Source organism: Gopherus evgoodei, chromosome 2, assembly GCF_007399415.2.
Source record: "Gopherus evgoodei ecotype Sinaloan lineage chromosome 2, rGopEvg1_v1.p, whole genome shotgun sequence".
NCBI classification, from domain to species: domain Eukaryota; kingdom Metazoa; phylum Chordata; order Testudines; family Testudinidae; genus Gopherus; species Gopherus evgoodei.
In genome coordinates this window covers 93,134,444-93,160,583 of record NC_044323.1, presented here as the reverse complement: position 1 = coordinate 93,160,583, position 26,140 = coordinate 93,134,444, and the positions used below count along the sequence as shown (strand labels likewise).

General features: G+C 40.6%; 1 protein-coding gene across 2 annotated transcripts in view; it reads left to right on the top strand.

The window, feature by feature from the left end:
• Positions 1 to 26,140, top strand: part of AMPH (amphiphysin) — a 212,222-nt gene that overhangs the window by 141,343 nt on the left and 44,739 nt on the right. For both annotated transcript variants that reach the window (XM_030551375.1, XM_030551374.1), the window contains exons 11-17: positions 3,830 to 3,958; positions 5,340 to 5,453; positions 9,215 to 9,238; positions 12,042 to 12,065; positions 14,618 to 14,650; positions 19,026 to 19,076; positions 21,478 to 21,648. In XM_030551375.1, coding sequence (XP_030407235.1) covers positions 3,830 to 3,958; positions 5,340 to 5,453; positions 9,215 to 9,238; positions 12,042 to 12,065; positions 14,618 to 14,650; positions 19,026 to 19,076; positions 21,478 to 21,648 — 546 coding nt within the window. The remainder of the gene's footprint in view (positions 1 to 3,829; positions 3,959 to 5,339; positions 5,454 to 9,214; positions 9,239 to 12,041; positions 12,066 to 14,617; positions 14,651 to 19,025; positions 19,077 to 21,477; positions 21,649 to 26,140) is intronic.

Genomic DNA, 26,140 nt, shown 5'->3' with positions numbered 1-26,140 from the left:
AAATTACAGTAAAAATGTGACAATAGTTTGACATGTAAAATAGTGGTACTGCAGTATATGGGGCAATCCCTATTTTTTATATGGGGAACAGTTAAAAAATAATTGTATTTTCATGACATTATTTGACTCTGAAGACTGTGTTTGCACACTGCTTGCCTCTAACTCAGAGTCTACTTGCAGCACTGAAGGACCAAATCCTCAGCTGGTGTAATTCAGTGTTGCCCTATTGTTTTCATTGGAGATACATTGCTTTACATCATCCAAGGGTCTGTCCAAGATTTATATGCCTGTTTTTTACATTTTCATAGGCATGGATATCATATTAGGTATTAGTCCAAACTATGGATTTACCATGACTATTTTTATCTTTGTGATTCAGAGGGATTATAGTTTCCTTTCCTAAAGAATAAATATGATTTGATTTATTTTGTCACTTTTTCTGTGTCATGTTGTAAGAAATGTGTCATCACAGCTTGCTTGCTGTCTATCACCAGATTCTCCTCAGTGCAGGAAACAATGCTGTTCAGACCCACAGTACAGTAGACGTCCTTAGACTTTGTTAGTTCCTGACTGTAGACCCTGAATGTTATCTTTTCTTCCCTCTCTGCTTGATGCTGTTTATCACAGTTATTTTCACAGAATTCATGGGTACATCGTCATTAAAGACTCTATCTAGTAAAACACTTAAGAAAGTAGGTAGTTAATGGGACTACACAAATACTTAGTTACACATGTATGTTAAATGCTTTAGTCGATCAGGATAAAAAAAGGACAAATATAACCAGATTTTAAGAAATGTTGCATAATTTCTCATTTCAGCCACACAGCAAAATGGCATTTTGAAAAAAATTCCTGTTGTCAATTACGTCAACACTGTTTGATTTGGTTAATGCCATGTTGATAGCTAAACTTGAGGATGTAATGCTGGGGGGGGACAAACTGCAGCCCGCAGGCCACTACCGGCCCACCAGCTGAATTAATCCGGCCTTCGAGCTTCCGCTGGGGAGTAGGGCCTGGGGCTTGTCCCGCTCCCATGCTCCAGCTGTGAAGCGGGGTTGGTGGCTGCTCCACACAGCTCCTGGAAGCAGAGGCATATCCCCTCTCCGGCTCCTATGTTTAGGGTCAGCTGGGGGGTTCCACGTGCTGCCCCTGCCTCAAGCGCTGCCTGTGCAGCTCCTACTGGCCGGGAAACAGTGGCCAATGGGAGCTGCAGGGGTGGTGCCTGCAAACGGAGCAGCATGCAGAGCAGTCTGGCTGCTCCTCCATGTAGGACCTGGAGGGGAGAAATGCTGCTGCTTCTGGGAGGTAAGCGCCACCCCAAGCCTGCACCCCTGAGCCTCCCTACACATCTCAACCCCCTGCCCAAGCCCTGATCCCCCTTCTGCCCTCCGAACCCCTCGATCCCAGCCTGAAGCATCCTCCTGCACCCCAAGCCCCACATCCTCAGCACCACCCCAGAGCCTGCATCCCCAGCTGGAGCCCTGATCCCGCACTCCAACACCTTACTTGAGCCCGGAGCCCCCTCCCACACCCTGAACTCCTGATTTCTGGCCCCACTCCAGAGCCTGTAGGCCCAGCCAGAGCCCTGACTCCTTCCTGCACCTCAACCTCAATTTTTGAGTATTTATGGCCCGCCATACAGTTTTCATACCCGGATGTGGCCCTCTGGCCAAAAGGTTTGCTCAACCCTGAGCTAATGGGATGCTGAGGGGAAATAGTTTGCTATATTACCCCATCCTTCTGTTCTCAAATGCTTAATATAGTTTCACTCCACAAACTTTCTCTGACCTAAAGTTTCCCCTCTGTCCTGAAATAACACCTTCTCCTCTTTAAGCCTCATCCATGCACTCCATAGTTGTTTATGTAGGAATTTGCAGTGGTTGTAGAAAATTATGAACAAATTAATATATTATATATATTTTAAAAGAGAGAAAATGTGATTAAAATACATGTGATGCTATCAGCTCCAATCCTTCAAATACTCATACACCTATGTTTAACTTACATAGGTGAGTAGTTTCATTAACATCAATGGGACATAAATGTGTCCTTAAAGTTAAGCACATACTAAGTGCTGTTGCTGATTAGAGACACGATTGCTTGCATGCTTTACTGATTCAGGACCATGAGTTCTATCTTTGTTTTTGTTTGCCTGTCTTTGATGGGATTCTGCTCTAAGGGCCTGAGGCAAAGCCCAGAAAGTCAGTAGAAAGATTCCCATTGACTTCACTCAGCTTCGAATCAGGACCCACAAGACAAAAATTAAAAACTTGTCCTAAAAGACCTGCTATTTTTCATTCTTTCATATATGAGAGTTTCAAGAGCACAAGCCTTTGATGGCTGCATCTGAAATTTGTAGCCCCCTAAAATTAATTATAAGGGTAAAAAGATTACTTTAAAAAAATTAATAAGTGTAAAAAGATTACTTTTTTTAAAAAAATTGTAGTTTTGTGGCAATGTACTCTATCCCAGACAATATACTGGATGGTTTCCCTGGAAAACAGAACATTCCAAAATATTTATTTACCAATAGATTATTTCACATTGAAACATGTCACCACAGCAAATAACTTTTGTAACTGCAAAATTTAACAAATCCTGTGTCAGGGTGAAGCCTGGATTATGCAGCTTGTGTCAAACTAGAGTATAATGGCACAAGGGTAAAATAAGATTTTTCTATAGGCACTCAAGTTTCCTCCTGAACAGTAATATATACAGTATTGTAACTAGCCTACCAAAAGGGTCTAGGTAACTTCAGGCTAAATCACTGGCCTTTAGTTGATTTCATTCTGGATTGCTTACTTGTAGTTTTAAATAAAGAAAATCTTACATATTTTCTATTGGATAAGAAGCCACAGTCAAGAAAAATGTTTTGATATAGATGATTGGCACCTTTTGTCGTCCACCTAGGGGAGTTACAACGCAGCGCTTTGGAACACACTGCTATTCACACCTCCATGGTCCAAACTGCGGGGCAGCATAGACATTCCCTTAGTCTTAGGGCTAGTTCAGACTGGGGGGGGAAATCGATCTTAGATACGCAACTTCAGCTACGTGAATAACGTAGCTGAAATCGAATATCTAAGATCGGATTACTCACCCGTCCAGATGGCGCGGGATCGATGTCCGCGGCTCTCCGTGTCGATTCCGGAACTCCGTTCGGGTTGATGGAGTTCCGGAATCGATATAAGCGCGCTCGGGGATCGATATATCGCGTCTAGATTAGACACAATATATCGATCCCCGAGCAATCGATTTTAACCCGCCGATACGGCCGGTAGTCTGGACGTACCCTTAGGGAAAAAGACATTAGTTCCCAGTCCTGCCAGCGACTTAACATTACTAGCCTTAAATAATGGGTGAACAAGAGTCAGAAAAGTGACAGAAACTGAAGAAAGTTTAAGCAAACAAGTAATGAGAGAGTTAAGTTTCTGTGCAACACTGCAGTGCAAATGATGCTACTGTGTTGCAGGTGAAGTGTTTTCCAGCCTATTACCCTAATAGTTTGAATCTTAAGCCAAGAAATGCTGTTGTATTAATCCTCTCAACTGGAGTCCCCGTAGACGCGAGAGATTTATTTTTTAAAATATTTTCTTCCTTCAAACCAGATGATTTTGAACAGTCAGTGAGTTTCTGATCTGAATTACAACAGTGGAGTTGCTGAGGTCAGTGGAGTTACTTCAGATTTGCACTAAAGCAACTGATATCAGAATCTAACCCCAACATATTTAAGATGAACTGTTTATTTTAGTCCTACCTAGAACTTAAAAGTAATTCCATTATACCTGCCTTAAGGTTTTACTTCGTGACATTTTTGCTCTTTGCCTAGTTGAGGAAAGGGCCTCCTGTCCCACCGATGCCTAAACTCACACCCACAAAGGAGCTGCAGCAGGAGAATATCATCAGCTTCTTTGAGGACAACTTTGTACCAGAAATCAGTGTGGCGACTCCTTCACAGGTCAGTCTCAGAGATGATGGGTTGCTACAACATGAGTCTAATCTTGCAAATCCTCCAGTTCTCCAAGAGGGGGAATACTATTAATGTCAGTTGGGGTTCTGAGTGCAGAGGGCATGCAATGCTGATCTTTTATAGTATCACTGAATGAGTTATACATATTGTTCAGTCTCAAAAGGATTGGCAGCGATGGCATATTGAAAAAAAGAAGAAATATGATTTGCTGAAGATGGCTACAACTAAAAGGCCTGTGAAATGTTTGTAACTAAACTCGACACTCATCTGATTTCAGGTTTCATTAAAAATTCAGCCTTGTTCTGTTTTTAAAGCCTAATGCTTTCAAATATCCCAAAATACACTTTTGAGCAATCCTGGGCTAATTTATGGGCTTTCAACAAAATCATGGAGGAAAAAAATCTTTCTCTCTTGATTCTGACTAGGGAAATAAAGGGGAGGTGGGAGGGGAGGGTGACACTCTGCAATATCAGTTATGATTTTGTGCAGATTTCTCCATGACTGTGTGTAGTGAAAGCAAAATATATATTTGCATGTATTCATGCAAAGCATCCCCAACTGAATCAGGTCCTTCTCTGGTTTTGACCTGTGTGAATATTAATTACAGAACAGTGCACTGTACAAGATAAGTTGATTTCTTAGTCTAATTATACTGTAAAATAAAATAAATGGTGTAGGTTCAAATACCTATAACAAAAATCAGTTGTGCAAAATGTTCATGCATAAATTTCACTTAGTTATTGTGATTGCAGGCACAGTCATGGCAATTATAGGGACAAATGGTCTGAAATCTGAGCCTAGGTCTGGTATGCTGTGTACAAATATAAAACGTATGAAATAATGTGGTATATGTTTGAGAGTTAATATTTTCACCTACATTTATATAAGATCAAGAGGGTGTGAACAGAAATAAGAAAAACAAAATTAGATTCCAGACTCAGTTCAAGTAATATTTCGATTTTCTTGACAAAAATGCAGTGCCACCTTTCGCAAGGATTCTAACCTGGTGAAGACAGCATTAATTTAGACCTGGCTTACACCTTAAACTTAGGTCACCTTGAACCTGGCTACATCACTCAGGGCTGTGAGAAATGTCATGTCCTGTGTGATGTAGTTAGGTTGACGAACCGCACTGCAGACACAACTAGGTCGGTGGAAGAATTTTTGCATTGGCATAGTATCACCTCTGGAGGCAGTGGATTTACTGCAGTGATGGAAAAGTCCCTTCCGTTGCTGTCATAGGTATCTACACCATAGTGCTGCAGTGGCACAGTTGCAGCACGAGGTGTGCTGCTTTAGCGCTTGTAGTAGAGACAACCTCTTATAGTTGTCTAGGGGGGATAGCTCAATGGTTTCTCTTCTCCAACAGAATGAAGCTCCTGAAGCTAAGAAAGAGGAATGTTTGCTAGATCTGGACTTTGACCCTTTCAAGCCAGAAGTGGTATCAACAGGAATAACCCTAACCCACTCACCCATGTCTCAGGTATTTCTTTGCTAGAGGTATGCTATACAGGAATAGTGTGTGCTGAATTTGGTAACAAACATCTGCCTCACAAATTAATGAATGATGGATTTACAATTTCTGAAAAACTTGATCTCCCTGAGTTCTCATTAGCCATTCATCTTCCTACTTCAGCAATACCAGTACAACTTGGTGATAGGGTAGCGGAGAGAGAGAAGTGTCAGTCTAACATGAGATTATAGTTAAGGAGAGCAGCCACCTGTAACTGATGGCTTTGACTCTGACATTATACTTTTTCTCAAACCATAGAATAACTCAGAAGAAATGTTGTAATCTTCCCAAGCCTGTTTTGCTAACAGGTTCTTTTTTATAAATCCAGCTATTACTGATGTGGCTCTGGAGACGCTCAGTTTTATAGGGACAGCATACTTCCACTATGCTGTGATGGAGTCTTTGTACTAAGTACAGAATACGACCTGACTGGCTTTCTTTTTCATAAATGTGTTTTAGTTATGACTATAAGAAAAAGAAAATAAAATGGTCTCACATGTTTTCATGTGGGATATTATAGGGAAGAATTATTCTGTACTATACAATGATCTAGAACTGCCATCTTGACTGAAGGTAGCTTCCCTCAGCAGAATTATGGGTGATATAGGAGTTGCTGGCTTGACCTAGTGAAGCTGCAATTTTAAGCTTCTGTCTGTACTGATCCTAAATAATGTTAATAGAATCCTTTCTAAATATACTTACTGCTAGTCAGGTGATAAGAATTTTTCTGGCCAGCATGGACTTGCCTCTTGTACAGCAGACAGAGAAACCATGTTAACATACTGCTAGCAAGGACCACGTTTCAGTGTGATTCTGGCCTGACATGGTTTGAACTGTCATGTAGTTAGAGTCTAAATCAACTGGTCAGGAGCTCAACAGTGCTGTAGGAGCGAGAAGACAAGGCAGGTGATTGAGACAATCCAGGTTTTCTGGTGATCTTTCTCTCTCTGAATTAATTTATTTGGTGAGCACGCCTGTTTATATAATAGATCTGTGATGATTTCCATTGATACATATGGGGACAGAAAAACATCACAGTATCAGCACTTCAAACTCCAAGTCAGATTTCTCATTGCAGTTTTCAATGTTTAATTATCATGGAGCTTTATCACCTCCTGCTTGTTGTTTAATTTCCCTCCCTGTAAAAAATAGAATCCTTGGATTTAGATTTATGCATTCAATGTTGACAGAAAATTCCAGCTTTGAGTCTGCGAGCTCTTCCAGCAGTAACTTCCCACCTCCCAACACCTCACAGTCCAGGCCACCCTCTGTGTTCTGTCCCTTCTCTCCACAGTAATTATTACACATGCACCCCACAAGCACCTAGTCTCTATCATCCCCAGCTAATAAACCCAGCCAGAGAAACATTCTGATCTTCATTCTGAGCCCTGCTGGTATCCTGTCTTCCAGAGCACGCAGTCCTGCCACACAACCCAGCTGTCAAATCTCCATATCACCCACAAGTGCCTGACTTTAACATCTTAAATCCACCTTTTCCTCAGATGGGAATGAGATAACATCCCTTAGAATTAATGTTACTTTAAATTCTTTTGGCAGTTGGTATTTTGCATCTGAACAGTCAAGTTAATGCTATTGGAGTGTGTCTACAGACATCTCCATCAGCCTAAGAAAGACCACTGTTGTGGAATTTAATTTTTGTGCTTTTTAAAATAGTAGAATTGGGGGAAATAGTTCTGCTGACATGCCAGAGTTGTGTTGCCTTCACACCATGGAGTTTTAAGATTGGGAAAGATTATTACATTGTGGGGGAGGAGAGATAAAAGGATGCAAAGAAATTTCCCCAAACACCACTATTGTCACTAACAAAAAAGCCACAACTCAAAACAGAGTTTCTAATGGAAATACTGGTAGCTCCTTAATTGTAGTACTAACATCAGACACCAGCATGGGATGCACCCCTCCAACTTTGACTTTACAATTATTTCTCATTCACATACATAGTACCACTAAAGTCAATGGGACTTTTAGCATCAATAGGTCTGATCATTTCCTTGAGCAAAGGTTGCAGAACTGGGCCCATAATTTTTCAGGAAAGTATTGACAGTTAGCTAATAGACTATTAAGATGCATGCGGATAATTATCAATTGGGATATGTCCAGAAAAGAAATACTTATCTGGGAATAAACTAATTGAGAACTGGATGATGTTGTTCATCCACAGTAAAGCTGGATCCTGAAGTAATTGGTTTTGATTTATTAAAAGGGTTTTGTAGTCATAAAAAATTGAAGTAGTTCATTACATAAGCTGAAGACTTGCTTCAGGCGTTCATAAAATTTAGAGTGAAGGCATTTAGCAAGACAGGAAGGCAAATGCAATATGCTCCATCCTCAAAGTTAGGCAAATATTTAGTAGCAGTTCTCAAAACAGTTTTTGATTTTTTTTTTGATAGTTGTGTTTTTATTTTGTACCCTCTTTGGAGCATAAGTTTTATCTATTGTAAAGTGTCCCAGCCACACTTTGAGACCAGTGAAAACCCTTTGGATTTGGGGAATATTAATGTCAGGATTAAACTTAGCTTTCTTTCATCCATCTGTCTCTCCATCCATCGCTGGCCCTTTTGCTTATGGTGAGAACATTCAGTATGTAAACCAGTGCAAACCAATTGTGAGCGTTTAAAGTTTGCCACTTGATTTCACCTAAAGCCATAGGTTTTTCCTGGGTTGCTACAACAGCCACACAAAATTATTCTTTAAGGTCTGTGGGAACCATGGCCACATATCCCTTGATCTTTTGAAAGGAATCTTGATCATTTAATAGCTGTGGGAGGTAGAGACACCCATCCTGCCTCTAATGTTGCTAAAGTCACTACAAGCTTTCTCCCTTCTGTGCCATGCAACTGGGCTGGCCCTTCTTCTGATAAGCTGCTAACTTTTATCATCTCTGTTCACAAGGAAGAATGTTTTAATAGATTCAGAGGTATAGAAATCCAGTGTGCTGAGAAAGGGATTGAAAGCAAGAGATTCCCAAATTCTATTCCTGGTTCTGTTACTATTTCCCTCTGTGGCATTGGTCAACTCACAATCTTTCTGCTTTTGCTTCCCCATCTGTAAAATAAAACAATACGTCCCTGACTTGCACAGGGATTGTGACAAGACTCTCCAGAGACTGGAAAGCCAGATCTCTGGCTTATACAAGCAACTGTCCCTCGCAAAAATTGTGTACCTATTGATGACTATGTTGATGATCCAAGTAGCTGGCCTCCATTTCTGAACATAAGAATGGCCATACTGGGTCAGACCAAAGGCCCATCTAGCCCAGTGTCCTGTCTTCCAACAGTGGCCAGTGCCAGGTGCCTCAGAGGGAATGAACAGAACAGGGAATCATCAAGTGATCCATCCCCTGTTGTCAACTCCCAGCTTCTGGCAAACAGAGGCCAGGGACACTCAGAGTGTCCCTGGCCTCTGATTATAGCCTCTGATTATAGTCAGGATCCCTGCCTACCCTGATTATAGCCATTGGTGGAGCTATCCTCCCTACCTGAAGTTTTCCATGCATGCCAGTCATAGGCATAGTGGTGTGATCTCACTGAACAAGTGCAGTTTTGTTGCAGTAGGAACTATCACAACCCTCAATTTGCCCTCCCTCAGCCTCAAAAATATCCTAAGGCTGTGCTTAAGCACCGGGTATAGTTACAGCACAATGCAGAGAAGTTCTAACATATAGTGTATAAACAATATTTTCAACAATATCTTTTTCCCCCTTTTTCCAGACATTGCCCTGGGATTTATGGACGGTAAGATTAATATTTATCATTGAGTATTGAGATGTTTCTGTGCCTCTGATTCTGTAGCACTCTAGAAGATTTGTATTCATTTTCACATAAGGCAAAATGAAGCATTTATAGAGAATGCCAAAATATTTTGAAGTACGTGAAGCCCACCTAACACCATTAGGACCGGACGGAAAAAAATGTCTTTATTATTTGGCCAACAAAAAACAAAGAGCTACAGTCATCCAGGTTAATAGGATTCTTCTACTTGTGACATTTTTTGGCTTTAAAATTGCCATGCTGGTGATTCAGGGTCCGATAAAATCATTTTTACCAAGGTAATTTAAAGTGATTTATTGTGCCTATTAGTGCAAACAACAAATTGCGGTATATTAACAAGGTTTTATGACCTTTATCATCTAGCTCATATACAACCAATCTTTCTGGGGGGTTAATTTAAAAGGAAATAGGATCTTCAGCCAGATCTACCACAGCCCCATAGCCGAATTAATCAGCCAAAATCCTATTTTAATAATGTACATTTATGACATTGGTGCAGCCACTGCTCCACTCCCAAGAGCTGTTGCTCATCCCATCCCGAATACCATATAAAGCCATTAGGGAATGTTATTTGGGAGTCTCTTTGAAGATGCACATAGAGGGTTTCTGACATGTATAAGGAAGGTTTGGCTGTTCTTATCATGCTGGTGTTTCCCTCTTGGGATGAAATTAACTCCCAGATTTAAATGATTTAAAGTGAACCTTCTCTCTAAGTCTTGCATTACCAGCTGAACAGATGTATCATATGCAGGGGATTCATATGTACAATTCTTCCTCACCCATCCCGTGTAAAGCAAAGAGAGACAAAAGTAAATGGTCTAGAACCTCAACCAGTGTCAGTAAGCATAGTTGGTTTCCCTGGAGCTGCACTTATTTATATGAGCTGAGCATCTGGCCTTACATCTTTTTCCTACGTCCCTGCTGTGCTAGTTTTTCATGAATATCCTCAGCACTCCTGAGGATTCCATTTGTTTGCCCTGCAGCAGCAGCAGCAGTAATAGACCGCAGAAAGTTTTGCCTCATGTCCACTGCTTCAGGCGCACCATGCAAAGCCTCCTGGGGTGCATTACAGGCCAGCAGGGAAACCAAACTGGGTTTGGGAGCTCTGGGGCCAGAAATAGGGTATCTGGTCACAGAGGTGGAAGGCAATTTTATATGAAGGGAAGGAGACCCTCAGCTTCTGAGCAGTGCTAATGAAGAGGAGATATTTATATTGAGAAATTGTACTGAGGGTTCTCTCAGTCAAGCTGATTACAGCAATTTTCTGCTTTTATTTTCATGTATTTAATAGCTATTGGATGCTACTGGTTATCTGTTTTCAGATGGCTGAGGTTGTTTCCTTTGAACTTCCTTTTAATAGCCACCTAATTTTTTATTTTTCAAAATTCAGGGGTGGAGAGAGAATTGATCTTTAAATACAGTAAATTTAAAAGTAACAGTGGACATACCATCAGCTGGTATTTAGAAAATCAGCCACTGCTATAGAAAAATGCAATTGCTCTTTCTCCCATCTCCTGCTGCTGAAACAGGTATAATGATGTGCAGGAAGAAGAGGGCTCATTTTCATGAGCTTTTTTCCTACCTTCTGTCAAAGTGATGGCTGTCTAGACTGCCTGAGGAACCAAAGAACTCTAATCTGTGACCTTGTGCAGACTTAAGTAGCGCAGAAATCTATGGATCTTTTCTGTTGACTCAAGCCATTAAGTAGGAAAATTTTGCAGCCATGTTGCATGAATAGATAGCAAGTGTGATGCTTTTATAATGCTCATCTCTGCTTCTTAGGGAGGATTAATCAGAGTCCAGAAGAAAAATTAAGGTTTCGTTTACACATATTAGTTAGAATTTAATTTTTTACTTTTAATTTCAAAGCCAGTGTAAATGCCATGAGAACCTCTTGAAGTTATAGCACTGAATGAATAGTAGATGTTTTTTGTAAGTCTGCGTGTCTCACATTTTTCCTTTGTAGCTTGTCAATATTTTTCTTTTTTATAGCTAATTCTAGTTCTCTCCACTCCTGTTAAAACAAGTAACAAGCTTGACAAGGGCTTCACTGTTAAATAGTTTAGATCAGGGATTTCACAAGCTTTATTATGTTATGAACTTCCTCTTAACAGACAAACTGAGCCAGATTAACCTTTGCCCTGCGCTTTGTGTAGTCATTTGTACTAGTGCAAAGTGTTTGTAAATAGCTGGCATTTTAATTTGGCAGCATTTTACACCCATTTGGCACTGATGCAAATGTCTGTGCAAGGTGGATGGTAACAGAGAATCAGATCTATTTTACAGTAAGGCCCCTGCCAGGGAGTTGTGTAAAGGGACCTAGTGTAAATGACATCAGACCCACTGTCAGTCTCTCTAGTATTACTTTGTCTCTCTAGTATCCTGGGACCAACACAGCTACAATTACACTGCATAGACCAGACCTATTGTCTTTTGGATCACTTGCCATCCCATTCATGATCACGCAGAGCAATTTCCCTTTCTGTTGGTGATGGAATGAGATCCTTGGGACAAGCACAGAAATTACTTACATAGGACAACAATGTTAGAAAACTATTTAATATACATTTAGCTACTAATGTGAGTTAGCAGCTGGAAACATGGAAGAGAGCCAGCACCCATGTGATCAGCCAGCTCTGAGCAGCCCCTGCTAGGTCCATAACCATTGGTAATCCATATGGCACTGAAACAAAACAAAACAACAGTTTAGATAAACCACAGGGTTTAGTGTTACATTTATTTATTTATATGGTTTTCTTCCATACAGACAAGCAGTGAACTGGTGCAACCGGTAAGCAAACCTCCTGAACCTCTAACTGTTTTAGATTCATCTTTTAATCAATGTGATGTAATATAGTTCTCTCTTTCATCTATCAATACCATTCTTTAGATTGCTAGATATTGTCTCTAAATATTACAAACCACATAACTTTTCCTTAAACTGATTTACTTATTTTGCATTCTTTATCTTTAAATTAAAATTACTATAGTATAATATGAATGTTGTGTTGTCTCATCAAGTCCGTCGTTATCTTTTTCATCTTGTTCTTTTCTTTGCTTTTCTGCTTGCCTAAAGCCTGATTCTTCAAAAAGTCTTTCCCTGTGTAACCTGGTCATGGAGGAAACCCCAAACAATGGGTCAACAGAAGATATTAACAGATCCCAAACTGATCTAGGTTCACTCAACTGGGGCCTAGAACTTAGCACAGCCAGTGTCAGCCAGGAGATCACTGCAGGTGGTGCTTTGCCTTTCCCTGAGGCAGAGCAAACCTCAAGAGAATCCCCTGGTACATTGTCTGCTAGTGTTTGGCCTGTTGTAGGTGAGCAGGAGGATCAGGCACCAGGGTCATCTTCTATAGATGAAAATCAGAGGACTTCACTGAAGGCACATTCAGATGCTAGAAATATCCCATGCAAAGATTTGGAGACTGATCAGCCTTTAGCGAATGAATCCAGTTGTGAGATGCCTATCATTGGAACTAATAGCTTATTGGATGAATCCCCATATGATGTGGAAAAGGCAGAGGAGAAGAAGCAAGAGGAAGAAGAGTCTCTGTGGGCAGGTGTGGAGCCATGTGAAAAGGTAGAGACCAGAGCTGTTAACTTCAAGGAGATAAAACATACAAAGGAGTTTGAAGAGACAGATTATGAAAATAAAGAACACAGTGAAGTAGAACCTCTTAGGGGCTTAGCAAAACGAGACCATGAAATCCTAGAAAACACTGAGATAGAAACTGTATGGGAGTCAGAATATAATAATGAGCAAACTGAGACAACTGTTGACAATTACCTTGAGGAAACTGACCTGGAAAATCATGGGCAAATAAAATTTAAAGGGGTAAATGTCATTCAAGAGATAGATGAAATAGTTCCTGGAAGTTTGAGTACAGGGTTGGAAGATGGGGTTAACATAGCAGAGAACACATGTAAACATGTAGAATGTGCTGATGTTGAACCTGAGAATCTCTTAGATAACTGGAATTGTGACCATGAAACAGAGTGTTTGGATGACTTAGACCATGCTGGCAGTGTTATTGGAGGGAGGACAGCCATGGAGTGCATAAATGTTACAGGACATATTGTCCTAGATGTTACAGACCACTGTGAAAAGGACACTGCAGATGTTGGAAAAGTTCTGTGTGATGCTGAATCATTCAGTGCAGAAGAGTCTGTTAAAGAAACTGAAGACAATAGCTTCAGCACCTTCCAAAATGGTAGTGCTGCTGATGAAGGTCAAGCTGACTTTATACCCTTTGAAAAAGAATTGGCACTGCAGCCTGAGTCAGCTGACAAAGCTAATGCAAAGTGCAGTGATTCTGGTTTAAATAATGTGGAAGTTCCACTGGTAGTTAGGTCAGCACCTGCAGTGACCGAAGACTATAGTAGTAACATTAGTGTCCCTGAAGGAGCCTTGGAAACAGATCCCTGGCTGGCAAACTGGGATCCCACAGTAAATAAGGATCCCTGGGGGTTTTCTAGTCTGTCAGATGGCCAAACAAATGGATTTGATAACTGGCCGTTTTCCTCTAAGCAACAAGACTCAGAGGAAAGTAATATGGAAAACACCTGGCCAAGCTTTAGTGATAAATGGTCTACCCAAGACTTGGGAAGTATAGATAATAGCTGGGGAGATATGGGTGTAACTGCAAGCAATAAAAATCAGGAGATATCTTTAAAACAAGGCTTATCTGGGGAGCAGGCAAGCATTAGCAACTCTGGACCAAGAAAGGAGATAGCTAGACCCTTGGTTCTGTTTCAAGTGGGAAATTCCAGAAATGCTAGCACTGAGAGTTCAACTAGTCCCAAAGACAATGAGACCAACAACTCAGATTTATCTGAAGATGAAATTGCTAACCGGAGATATGGATTATTGTACCAGGAAATTGAGGCTGATAAAGAAGAGGTACCTACCCCAGTGTGTAGCATAGTCTAGAAAAAGAGTTCCTTAGGTTGTGCTTAACCCTGTGTTTTATAAACAGTCCATTTACATGTTCCCCCTGCCTCCTCTAAACCCCTTGCTAATCTTGTTGAAAATTTCTCATGCAACTATCCAAAATAAGATTCAGCTCTAAACCATCAAAGCCCATTTTTGTATTTTATATTTTCTAAAAAAATACACCCACAGTCTTTTCAAAATCCTAAGAGCAATCATTCTGTCTTTTTTAGCCTATTAAAATGTTACCAAGTAGCTTCTCTCACTAATTGTCTTGCCCTTCATCTTTTTTTATTTTATTTTATATTATTTTTGATGTATTTTTGGCATTTTTTTAAATTTTCAACTAAGAAAATTATTCTCTGAGTTAATAAACTAATTATATTTGTTCTGCTTTCCACTTCTATTAGGCATCCAGCAGCACATTTAATGGATTCACACAGGTAAGAAATAAACATGTTTGAGAGATTTTCTGTGTTGTCAAGGGTGGACAAGGACTGGCCTTAAGCTTTGCGGGTCTCAAACTGCCAGAAGCGTAAGGAGTGGAGGACAATACCAGACCATGAGTTACCCCTTCCATTCCCAAACATCATACATAATGGGCATATTCATGTTGATATACCCAAGTTATCTTTAATCTAGCCAGTTTGGATTTCAGCATAGGGACTAGGGATGAAATGGCTAGGCAGCAGTTCTGCAGAAAAGGACTTAGGGGTTACAGTGGACGAGAAGTTGGATATGAGTCAACGGTGTGCCCTTGTTGGCAAGAAGGCTAATGGCATTTTGGGCTGTATAAGCAAGGGCATTGCCAGCAGATCGAGGGACGTGATCATTCCCCTCTGTTCAACATTGGTGAGGTCTCATCTGGAGTACTGTGTCCAGTTTAGGGCCCCACACTACAAGAAGGATGTGGAAAAATTGGAAAGAGTCCAGTGGAGGGCAACAAAAATGATTAGGTGCTGGAGCACATGAGCTATGAGGAGAGGCTGAGCGAACTGGGATTGTTTAGTCTGCAGAAGAGAAGAATGAGGGGGGATTTGATAGCTGCTTTCAACTACTTGAAAGGAGGTTCCAAAGAGGATGGATTTAGACTGTTCTCAATGGTAGCAGATGACGGAACAAGGAGTAATGGTCTCAAGTTGCAGTGGGGGAGGTTTAGGTTGGATATTAGGAAAAACTTTTTCACTAGGAGGGTGGTGAAGCACTGGAATGGGTTACCTAGGGAGGTGGTGGAATGTCCTTCCTTAGAGGTTTTTAAGGTCAGGCTTGACAGAGCCCTGGTGGGATGATTTAGTTGGGGATTGGACTAGATGACTTCCTGACGTCCCTTCCAACCCATATATTCTATGATTCTATGATACGCTGACCCCATGAGTAATTAACCAGGGTTTTGGGTGGGCTTGTCCAGCTTGAGTAAAGCTAGCATAGGTATATCTATACAAGCTGCAATCGCATCCCATGACTCCAGTGTAGACATACCCAATGTCATTAGGGTGATCAGATGTCCCAATTTTATAGGGACAGTCCTGATATTCAGGGCTTTGTCTTATGCAGGCGCCTATCACCCCCATCCCTGTCCTGATTTTTCACACTTGCTGTCTGGTCATTCTAAATGTCACTGATACAGCACCAATATTTCAGGAGAAATCCTGGCAACATGGAAGTTAATGACAAAACTCCCACCACTTCTATGGGGCTAAGGTTTCCCCCAATAAGCTACTGTGTTTTGAATTTTTTTGAAGTGAATTTACTCAGACCCCAAAATGTTAAGTGTGGGTTTCATATTCTTCCACCAACTCTTACACTTGTGTGTACACCTTTGTGTTCATTTTTTAAAATCTGATTTCCAGTAAGGAAGTTAGTTCTAGATTATTTGTTAACCACAGAAATTTACTAGTGGTGTTTACTCGGTGCTGGGCAGAGGTGCAGCAAAAGTGGAATATGATGGGGAAAAGTTGCTTTAAGTGATCTTTGCACCCTCACAATCTTGGGCTGCTCCAGGGCCACCAGCATAACTTTGTCAGCCCTGGGTCCTATCTAAGATACAGCAGCATCCCTGGGCAACCCTATGGGCCACCACCGTGCTGCATGGAATCTCTGCAGTGCTGTGCCTCTGCTCCTGCCTTTCCCACACTCACCCCCCTTACACTAAGTCCTGTGATATGGCCCTCAGAAGGCACATTAGCTTCTGTCATGGTATATTTCCCCAATCTGAACCTTAGAGTCCAAAAGTTGGGGTACCAGCATGAATTCCTCTAAGCTTAGATCTGATAAGCTGCCACCAATCAGGACTTGGAGTGCCTGATACACTCTGGTTCCCCCAAAACCTTCCCTGGGGACCCCCAAGACCCAAATTCCTTGAGTCTTATAACAAAGGGGAATAAACCATTCCCCCCCGCCCCTTTTCCTTTCTTCCTCCCAGATCTGTCCCTCCCTGGGTACACTAGGAGATCACCATGGTTCAAACTCCTTGAATCACAACACAGAGAAATCAGGTTCCCCCCCCACCCCCTGGGCTATCCTGGAGAGAGAGACAGATTCAAGCTCCGTGAATCTAAAACAAAGGGATTCCACCCTTCCCCCCTCCCTTCTCTCACCAATTCCCTGGTAAGTACAGACTCAATTCCCTTGAGCCTTAACAAGGAGAAAAAAACACACAGGTCTTAAAAAGCAAAACTTTTAATAAAAAGAAAACTTTTACTTTTTTTTTCTATCTCTTTAATTTAGATGGTAAAAGTTACAGGGTCTTTCAGCTTATAGACACTGGAGAGAAGCCCCCCCCAGCAAAATACAATTTAAATTACTTCCAGCAAACTACACATTTGCAAATACAAAAAACAATCAAAAGACTATAACCGCCTTTCCTACTTAATACTCACTATTCTGAATATATAAGAGACTGTAGCAGAGAGATTGGCAAGAAACCTGGTTGCACGTCTAGTCCCTTTCAGGACCCAGAGAGAACAAAGCAAAACCCAAAAAACACAAACAAAGGCTTCCCTCCACCGAGATTTTATTTTGTTTCCTGATTGGTCCTCTGGTCAGGTGTTTTTGGTTCCCTGTTTGTTAACCCTTTACAGGTAAAAGAGACATTAACCCTTAACTACCTGTTTATGACAGCTTCCAACTCCCACAGCCGGAATTGGGGCTTTTAATGCCCCTTTATGCTGCTCTAGCCTTTTTAGCCATACAATGGGTCTGGAAGGGGAAGAAAATCAGTGGGGAAGAAAATGTCACCATTAATTTCTTACAGAACCAAATCTTTGTACCACTTAAATAAATCAGAGCTCTCATTGAATTCAGTAGGACCAGAATTTGTCCTTAGTATTTTGTAAATGACCTGACTGTATATAATGGACCAGATTTTAAAAGCTGTCTTCCACCTTTGCACCTGAAAAAATTATTGGTGCAATTTTGCATCCACAATTATTTGGTGGGACAGTTAACATCATAGGGACATCTATGCATCTTCACCTGCTAAGATAACTATGTGATGGGTACTGAAAAGAACTTAAGCAGGGTAGAACAGAATAGAACAAATAATTACAAACACAAAAATGGAGGCCAATACTTAAAAATCTGCCTCATTACATGTGGATTTTAAATTTACACTGAAATTTTAGGGTGGGACTTTCAAATGAATGTTGGCCAGACTCTTCTCTTGTTGAAAGAAGCCCTAACAACCCCATCCAGCCGAGGGAGAATTCCTTCAGTGCAGGAACTGAGGAAGATGGCTTCAGATTATCCTCCAAGAACCCCATCATAAATCCAGGTTTTATATAGGGGATGTGCTGGGAGCATGTCTGGGGGTAAGCAGGGCCACAGGACAACATTGTGGAGATTCTGAGCAGTACTGCCTCCCATAGAAAGATAGGGGCAGGCTGCCATAATTTAGCCAGTCCAGGCCTCAGAACAGCACATAATCAGGAGAGTATAAAGGTGAGCTATAGCCACCTTTGTTGTAGTCTCCTCCCCTCCCCCCCCCGGACTGCTAATTCTGTGCTTCTGTCCTTAAAAACATATCATAGGCTATGTCTACACCATCACAGTAAGTCGCCCTATGCTATGCAACTCCGGTTATGTGAATAACATAGCTGGAGTTGACATACCTTAGGTCAAGTTGCAGCAGAGTCTACACTACGGGGGGGGTCGATGGGAGAAACTCTCCTGTCGACTTACCTTACTCTGTAGGGTACAGAGGTCGACTAGAGAGCGATCTGCTGTCGATTTGGTGGGTCTTTACTAGACCTGCTAAATCAACTGCCGGTGGATCGATCTCAGAGTGTTGATCCCTGCTGTAGTGTAGACCTGCCCCCAGATTCTCATCCCTCTACCTTGAATGGTCCTTTACATGTGTGCTAACTACTTATGCTAAACAATCTGCTCCACCTTGCATTTAGCTGTGACACGTGGAGTGCCTTTCCCAGACCTGAAGAAGAGCTCTGTGTAAGCTCGAAAGCTTGTCTCTCTCACCAACAGAAGTTGGTCCAATAAAAGATGTTCCCTCACCCACCTTGTCTCTCTAATAGAGCTGTTTTAAGTTAGGTGTATTGTGAGACCGTGAACTCAGTTCTACACTTCTGTGCCTTCATCAGGATAATGTTTAATAAATTTTCATTCTTCCATAAAGTATTTCTAAAAAACCAGAATGTTTAATTGTCTACATTTGAGGTAAAGTTATTAAAATGATCTGTTTTGGTATCTGATTGTCCCTCACTTACTTACGTAAAGCTCTGAAGTCAATGAGAGCGTTGCCTGACCAAGCCTTTGGTAGACTACTAAAATATTTTTTCTTGCTTCCTTCTTGTATGTCCTTAGGACACTTCTCTATTCACAGTACAATCAAATCAGAATGTGGTAGATAACTTGGTAAGTTGTGGATTTTATTTCTTTTTTTAAATGTCCCATAAAATATTGTGTTGTGTTTTTGTAAATGCATCTATTGCACTGATGTGCTCCCATCTTTTAAATCTTGTGGCTTTTTCTTGCAAAGTTGGACTAAGGATTCTGTGTAGCTGTGAACTTTTCCCCACTCAAACATTTTTCTACAAAAGCAAACCAAAACAAAATAAACCCACAACAACCAGAAACATTGCCCTGCACCTAGCATCTTAAAAAGGGATGTTTTTAAATATTCCAAATTTAATTTTTAGAATTTTAGTTTTATAATATAACAGCACTGGTCAGTTTGCACATAATTTATATTCGTTTTTTATAACTTATGCAGACATTGCAATCAAGAAAGGGTTTTAATAAACACCACTGTGCAATGTTAACCAAGTAGATGCTGGCCCAAAATGGCACCAACTTTATTCTCTGTTACAATAATACATTATCTTTGTCATAATTTATCCAGCTGGAAATATTACTTCTGATCAGTGGTTTTTCATATATTTAATCTGACACATTCATTTTTATTATCATACAGGGGTTTAGAAATGTTTGTGCAAGTGACCATGCTCTGGTAGACAATTTATTCTCACCAATATTCTGCTGCAGTCTTGATTTAGCTAAAGGCGACGTGAAAAATATGAAGTGTCAGCATAATAGGAAATAGAGACATACACTATGTATACCACTGCCAAACAGGAAAAGTTTGAGAATATTATTTGGTGCAGCTTTTGTACAGTACGTATGCATATATCCAGAAACGTAATCAAATAATGTATTTCCATCATTCAATAAGTGTACTCTGGGCAGTATTTAGCTGAAGTTCAAACATGGCAAATAGACTGCAGATTACTTGATAAATCCTGTTGTGTGCAAGCAACTTGAAGAAAATCAATATAATCTGCATTATAACAATTGTCTAAGTCTTACTTATAGTATTAAACCTCAGGAAGCTTATTAGTGGACTCCCTAGGTAGAACTGTCTAGTGTTTTTCATTCCAGTTTCTGATTTCTTTTTTGTGAAATACCGTAATATTAATTCATTACATAGAAATGTGCTGCACAGCATGGTATAATATAATGAATGTGTCTTTATACCGTGCCAACTCCTGACATCCTTACGTAGGCAAACTTCCATTGACTGCAGTGGGAATTGGCCTATTTAAGGACTGAGTGAAAAATAAGTAAAGACCTCTTGATTTTACTTGAAAAATATTGGAAAAGAAAATGTTTTAATCTCTTAGAGACTTTTATAGAGGCTACCTTTTATATCACAAGAGACCTTCTACCCAAGTGTGTGGTGTTATTAAATGTGAATGAAAAATGCTTGACTGAACTGAATAACTTCTGAGTTTTGCAACGTACAGAGTAATTTGTTCATGATGGACTAATCCATTAAGGTTATTTTGTCTGGTTGAGCTAGCTATTCTGTGTAAGTGAGCCCAGCCTTTAGCTCCCGTTCTAGATGGAACAAATCCTGCCCTAAGTATTTTTACTAACAAACTAACCGCTGTTACGTTAATTACTTGGAACCTGTCTTACGAAAGGTGGAAAATCCTTCTCTTTTTTTGGGGGGTGGCACTTTGCTGCAGAATTGAGGTTGTGCCAGGACTGGTATTCCTGGACGCATCCTTATGCTAACAACAAATGCATGCTAAAATTCGACAGAATCCAAATCATGGTAACATAGCTCAGAAGATGGATTCCACATAGGTGACTGGTGTGGAGTTAACTGGTTATTTTAATTCTACCAGACTTAAATAAAATGTTAATGTGAGAAAGGGTAGACACTGGACCTGGAAAAGAGCAGGAATGCAAATTGTTTCGGTCCATGATATTTGCTTCCTATAAACGGCTGTCTGGTATGACTACAGCCAGCATAAATAGACAGAACATGGACCATTTATTTTCAGAACAGTCAAAACTGCATATAAAAGAACAAGGGGTTGTTTTAAAATTTCATAGTTACAATAGCCTTGTGGTTTAGAAACTGGACTGGGGTTTATGAGCTCTGAGTTCAGGTCCTGGCTCTGCTACAGACTTTCAGAATATTCTTGTTCAGGTCATCTAATTTCTTTGCCTCATTTTCTACCTCTAAAACTGGGAGGATACCAGTTCCCTACCTCAGAGGGATGTTGTGAGGATCAGTTAAATACACATAAAGTGCTTTGAAGATGAAAATGCTAGGGGTTAATTACTGTTACGAGGCCCAGTCCTGCTATCCTCTCTGAAGCATGGGTCTGCAGGATCAAGCCTGTTATGACAGCTACCACGGAAAGAGAATTATAATAAATACAGAACTGTAGTTGTGCACTCTTTCCCGTTCCCCAATTTCAAATGTTCTTGAATGATTTTTTCATTTAAAAAAATACTAAATAAGATTGAGGCAGAAGAAGCTCCATCTTTGGAACCCCAGGCTGAAGAACCCCTCTCTCCCCCTGCTGCTGCACCTGTTGCTGCTCCTGTTGCTGCCACTGCTCCTATTGTTGCGGCTGTTCCTGAACAGGAAGCTCTGCCTGCTGAACCTAGTGAGCCAGCAAAGGAATGTGTGGTGAGTGACCAATACCTCATATGCTGCAGCTTTCATCTGACATTTTTTGTTCATCACTGCGTTCATTACAGCCATCCTTTCCATTTTTATCCTCTTTAGTTTTAGGGCTGGTTTCTGTTCTGGCCTCCCATGTCAGAACAGGCTTTCCAAAAGCTATGTGTGCCTTTTTACCCTAATATGTAATTCCTCTTATGGCTGGTGTTTCAGAGTGAAGTTCAACTGAACTGCTGTGGATTCAGATATTGTAACTGTCAGACAAACATAACCAGGGAAATGAATTGATACCATTTATAGATGACACTATTAATGCTTTTCTCTTTTCAAGAGGATCAAGTGGAGAGATAAGTACTGGGCTAATGTACATCTGGAATGTTGTTTGATTGAACAATGAACTGCTTCCTAATAGAAACCAAAACACAGGTTTATAAAAAATCTCCTAATGTGAGAAGCCAGCCGGAGAACTGAGCTTCAAAACCAATTGAGGGTATCCAGTTGAAGATCTTACAAGTCAACATTCAGAAAAATGGGAGTCAAATATTGTGGGAAAAGATGATGGCTCTCAAAGAGAACCACGGCAAGGTTGCCTAAGCTGTTTCCCTCTCCTCTCTAGCCAAGCTGTTATATTTCAAGAGGTACTCTAAGCCAGTGGTTCTCAGTCTTTTCCATATTGGATCTCCCTTTTTCCATAATGGGGCACCCATTGGGGCCTCTTCCATCTATCCAGGGCACCCCTGCTATTAGCAATATGGAAAGGCCAGGAGGGTTTCACCCCAGTGGTGAGAATCCATGGTCTAAAGAAAAATGCATCCATTTCTGTTGACTGCCAGCGTAATAGTGTATCTGCTTCCACAGGCACCATTATCTTTCTCCAGGTCAGTAACTAGTGGTCTATCACTGTTAGAATCTGAACAGGTATTCACTGGGCCAAATCCTGACTTCCCACAACTCACATTAAAGGTTATTAAATCAGATTATATCACCATTGCTTTTTACTCACTTATAGATAGATTGTAAGACATTATGTGTGGGAAGAGAAGACTTTGGCTGGAAGCCATCTGAGGTATTACCCTCATTTGAAGGCACTTTAATCACTCCTTTTTAGAGTTAGTAAAATAATCCAAAGAATTATTTGATATTCCACATAACTGCTCCAAAAATCCAGTTCACTGAGGCCCATAACTGAGTTTGGAATCTTCCTGTGGACAGTTGCAGACACATGACCCAGAATTAGACAGGAAAAGAATTGTTTTATGGGTCCGTCGTTCTGCCACTGAAGTCGATGAGTGTTTCATTCACCTTTTATGACCCTCAGGAAGCAGTTTGATCCAGAGATAGGGACACTGGATGGAGAATCAGAGGGCCTGATAGGTGACATGGTCAAGTTTCTGTGCCTCATTTTCTGGTGCTACCTACTTTGTAAAGCTAGGTATTTATTAGTAAAAGCAGGATTTGTCCTTCCTTCATCCACCATTTCACTAGGGATAGAGGAAGTGGACATCTGCTTTTTCCTATTTGACTATATGAAATCACAACAGCACTTGTCTGCACCTAGACAAACGGTATCATCTACAGAAGTTATTTATGGCATATGTACTGCAGTGAACAGGCCTTATCATATGTGCTGTAGGACTCTACTCAAAATCATGCTACCAACCCGTACTCTGGCCACTGCCTAGAAAATAGCTGGAGGTTTGTTTATATTGAAATAGTCAAAATGCGGTGGTCCACCTTTTTTTTTAGAACTACTGTTTCATGCAGGTTCTCTTCAGACTCATGTAAATGTATTTTATCACTGCCTTAGTTCACATGCAGAAGGCGTTCTTCACAGCCAGAAAACAAGGTGCTTACGTTTTGCAGAAATTGCTCTGGACCTGAGAGAAGGGCCGGTACTGCATACCAACCACGTGTACCTATGGCCTGAGTTTCACTCAGTGGTGTAAGATCAAGAATCCGGATGTCAGCTCTATTTGATTCACACAGTCTCAACTGCAGATTAATACTTGGTATTCACTAAGAGCTAGGTTGACCCTTTAAGCTCAGTGATGTGGGAGAACAAGTAACTTATTGCAACTCTGAAAAGAGTTTAGTGTACTTTTTTCCCCTTGCACCTGGCTGGGTCCAGTGGCCTGTTTAGTGTTGGGGGGAGCGTGCAGAAGCCATGTATTCATCCTCCCTGACCCATGCCTACCCTGGCCACTTGTCTATGGTAGTGCAAGGGCTGTGCTTTACAAGAGAATTGGAGTCACAATCTTGGTAGCCATAATGTAGCTGCATGTGGGTCCTTACTTCCCCATGCTCCCTTGCATTGTCTTTAGGGCCTCATTCTAGTTTTATTTACATTGGTTAACTCTTTATTGGTTTTCATGGATTTACTCCAGATGTTCACCAGAGTGAGCTCAGAATCAGCTGCTTACAATTATTCATAAAAAACATTAAGCCTCTGCAATTTGTATGTGTCTGCTCCTCCTGTCTGTGTTTTCTTTTGAATTGGTATAAATCACAGTAATAACGTGTCAATGTTATGGAAAGGCAAACAGTGAAACAGCCTGTCTCTGAGACACAGCATTTTGTCAAACCTTGGTTTAAGATGCCTATCCTCTTAATAAATGTGATAGTTTAGAATAAATGAGGAGGGGGGAAAATTAACCATTAGCCCTGATCTCTTCTTCATTTCAGTGAACTGAATTGCGTTTTGAAGAGCAGATTATAATGAACCTTAAGAGGCTGTTTCTAAAATTGGTTTGATTTTGTCTTTTTACAGGGATTTCATGGAAGGAAATAATATTTGCATAAATTATTTTCCCGAAAGAAGAGATCGCTAACCCCTTTTTTATCCTCAGTTGAGGCAAAGTGAAAGTATAAAATCTATTATACACCTTGAACGCTAATTAACTGACAGGCTGTAACTGCAGTCACCACTCGTTCATAGTGGGCTGAAATGACCCTTTTACATAATCCTTTTTGCTGCTTAATGTCACATGCAGTTTTTAATTCATGTTCTGCTAGAATATGGTACTGCTGAGGCAGAAATTACAGTGTTATTGTGAAAGAGGGAGACAAATAATTTGAGAGTGTGGAAACTTAGTAGCAATTCAGAAGACAGATGATAGATATTAAGTAGCAGGTAAATGGTTTTGTTAAGGTTTTCTCCTTTTTGTTTTGTTTTGTAAATGAAACTAAGTTCTTGCTCATTTGAAAAAAGGAGTCATCTGGGAAATAAGAAATGAACCACTGATGTTAATAAAACATGCAGTAGATTTACTGTTGGAATCTGGTCCAGTGGGAGAAGCAAATGTTACTTTAGAAAAATAGCTTTTAATATGTGATCTAAGAAGAGTTTTTGAAGATTAAGATTATGGAAAAAAATAGATAAAAGGTAAAAGGCCAACATTCGATAAGGCTACCATAGATGAAAACATTCCTCAATAGCAGTCCTGCATTCAGTTTATCTGTGTGAATTTTTTTAAAATTTGTGTTATATTTGTAAATTTTCTCCCACTACATCTCTCTTCTGGCTTTACATTACACTCCAATTATAGTGGCGGCATCAATAGGTGCAATTTGCCTGTAGTATATTTCCTGTCAGACCACGCTGTGCCAAAAAATGTACCTTAGACATGTATTGCACACTTTGTGGGGCTAGGGTAAATTTTCCAGCATAATGTTGCAGGGGGGGCAACAGTTGGGGTTTGTTTGCCCGGTGTGCGTATCCCCAATGACCACACCGGAGTGGAGAAGCAAGTATCTTTATTTGAGTCAAATAAGGTGCAAGGAGATATACAATCTCAGATCATGCACGAATCACTATCCTCTTCCCCACCTTATATACCCCACTTGTTTACAAAGATGTTCGCAGGTGCCACAATTCATCATTTACGATTCATTAAGTACCGGATCCTTTAATTAAACTATATCCTTTACCCACACTACAGAGCCCCCCTTTGCTTGATTACATTTTATACCATGAACAAAAGAAAATGATAAATGATTACATGTACTCATGCTAGCTTTAAAGGAACATATTGATTCATCTAAGGGGTAATTCGACGGCAATGGCAGGCCTGAGAATGTAAACTTTTAACCCCACGCCATATTGCCAATTATTCGGGGCCTGACCCCCCCCCCAACAATCCCCCCTTTGAGAATACTCAAAGGCCTTCTGTTGAGTTTTCTCATATTCATTACTTAGAATAAGGTTAAAAGGTAGGCCACCCGATGTTGGTAGCGAGACTGCCCTAAGAGGGTACATTTCTGTTGGCTGACGGAGGGCAGACAGACAACTTTTACAACAAGGCACTCCTATCTGCAGACCACAGCAGAAGAGCAAACCAATCGCTATCACTACTAGCAGGGAGCTAAAAATGCTTTTAAGCCACCCAAACCAATTACCAAAACCGCAAAAACCCCACCAATCATTGTCACTATGTTGCGTTATGTGAGTGACAATGTCACGCAACTTAGCTAGTCTATTTTCAATGCTTTGGCTGTGATC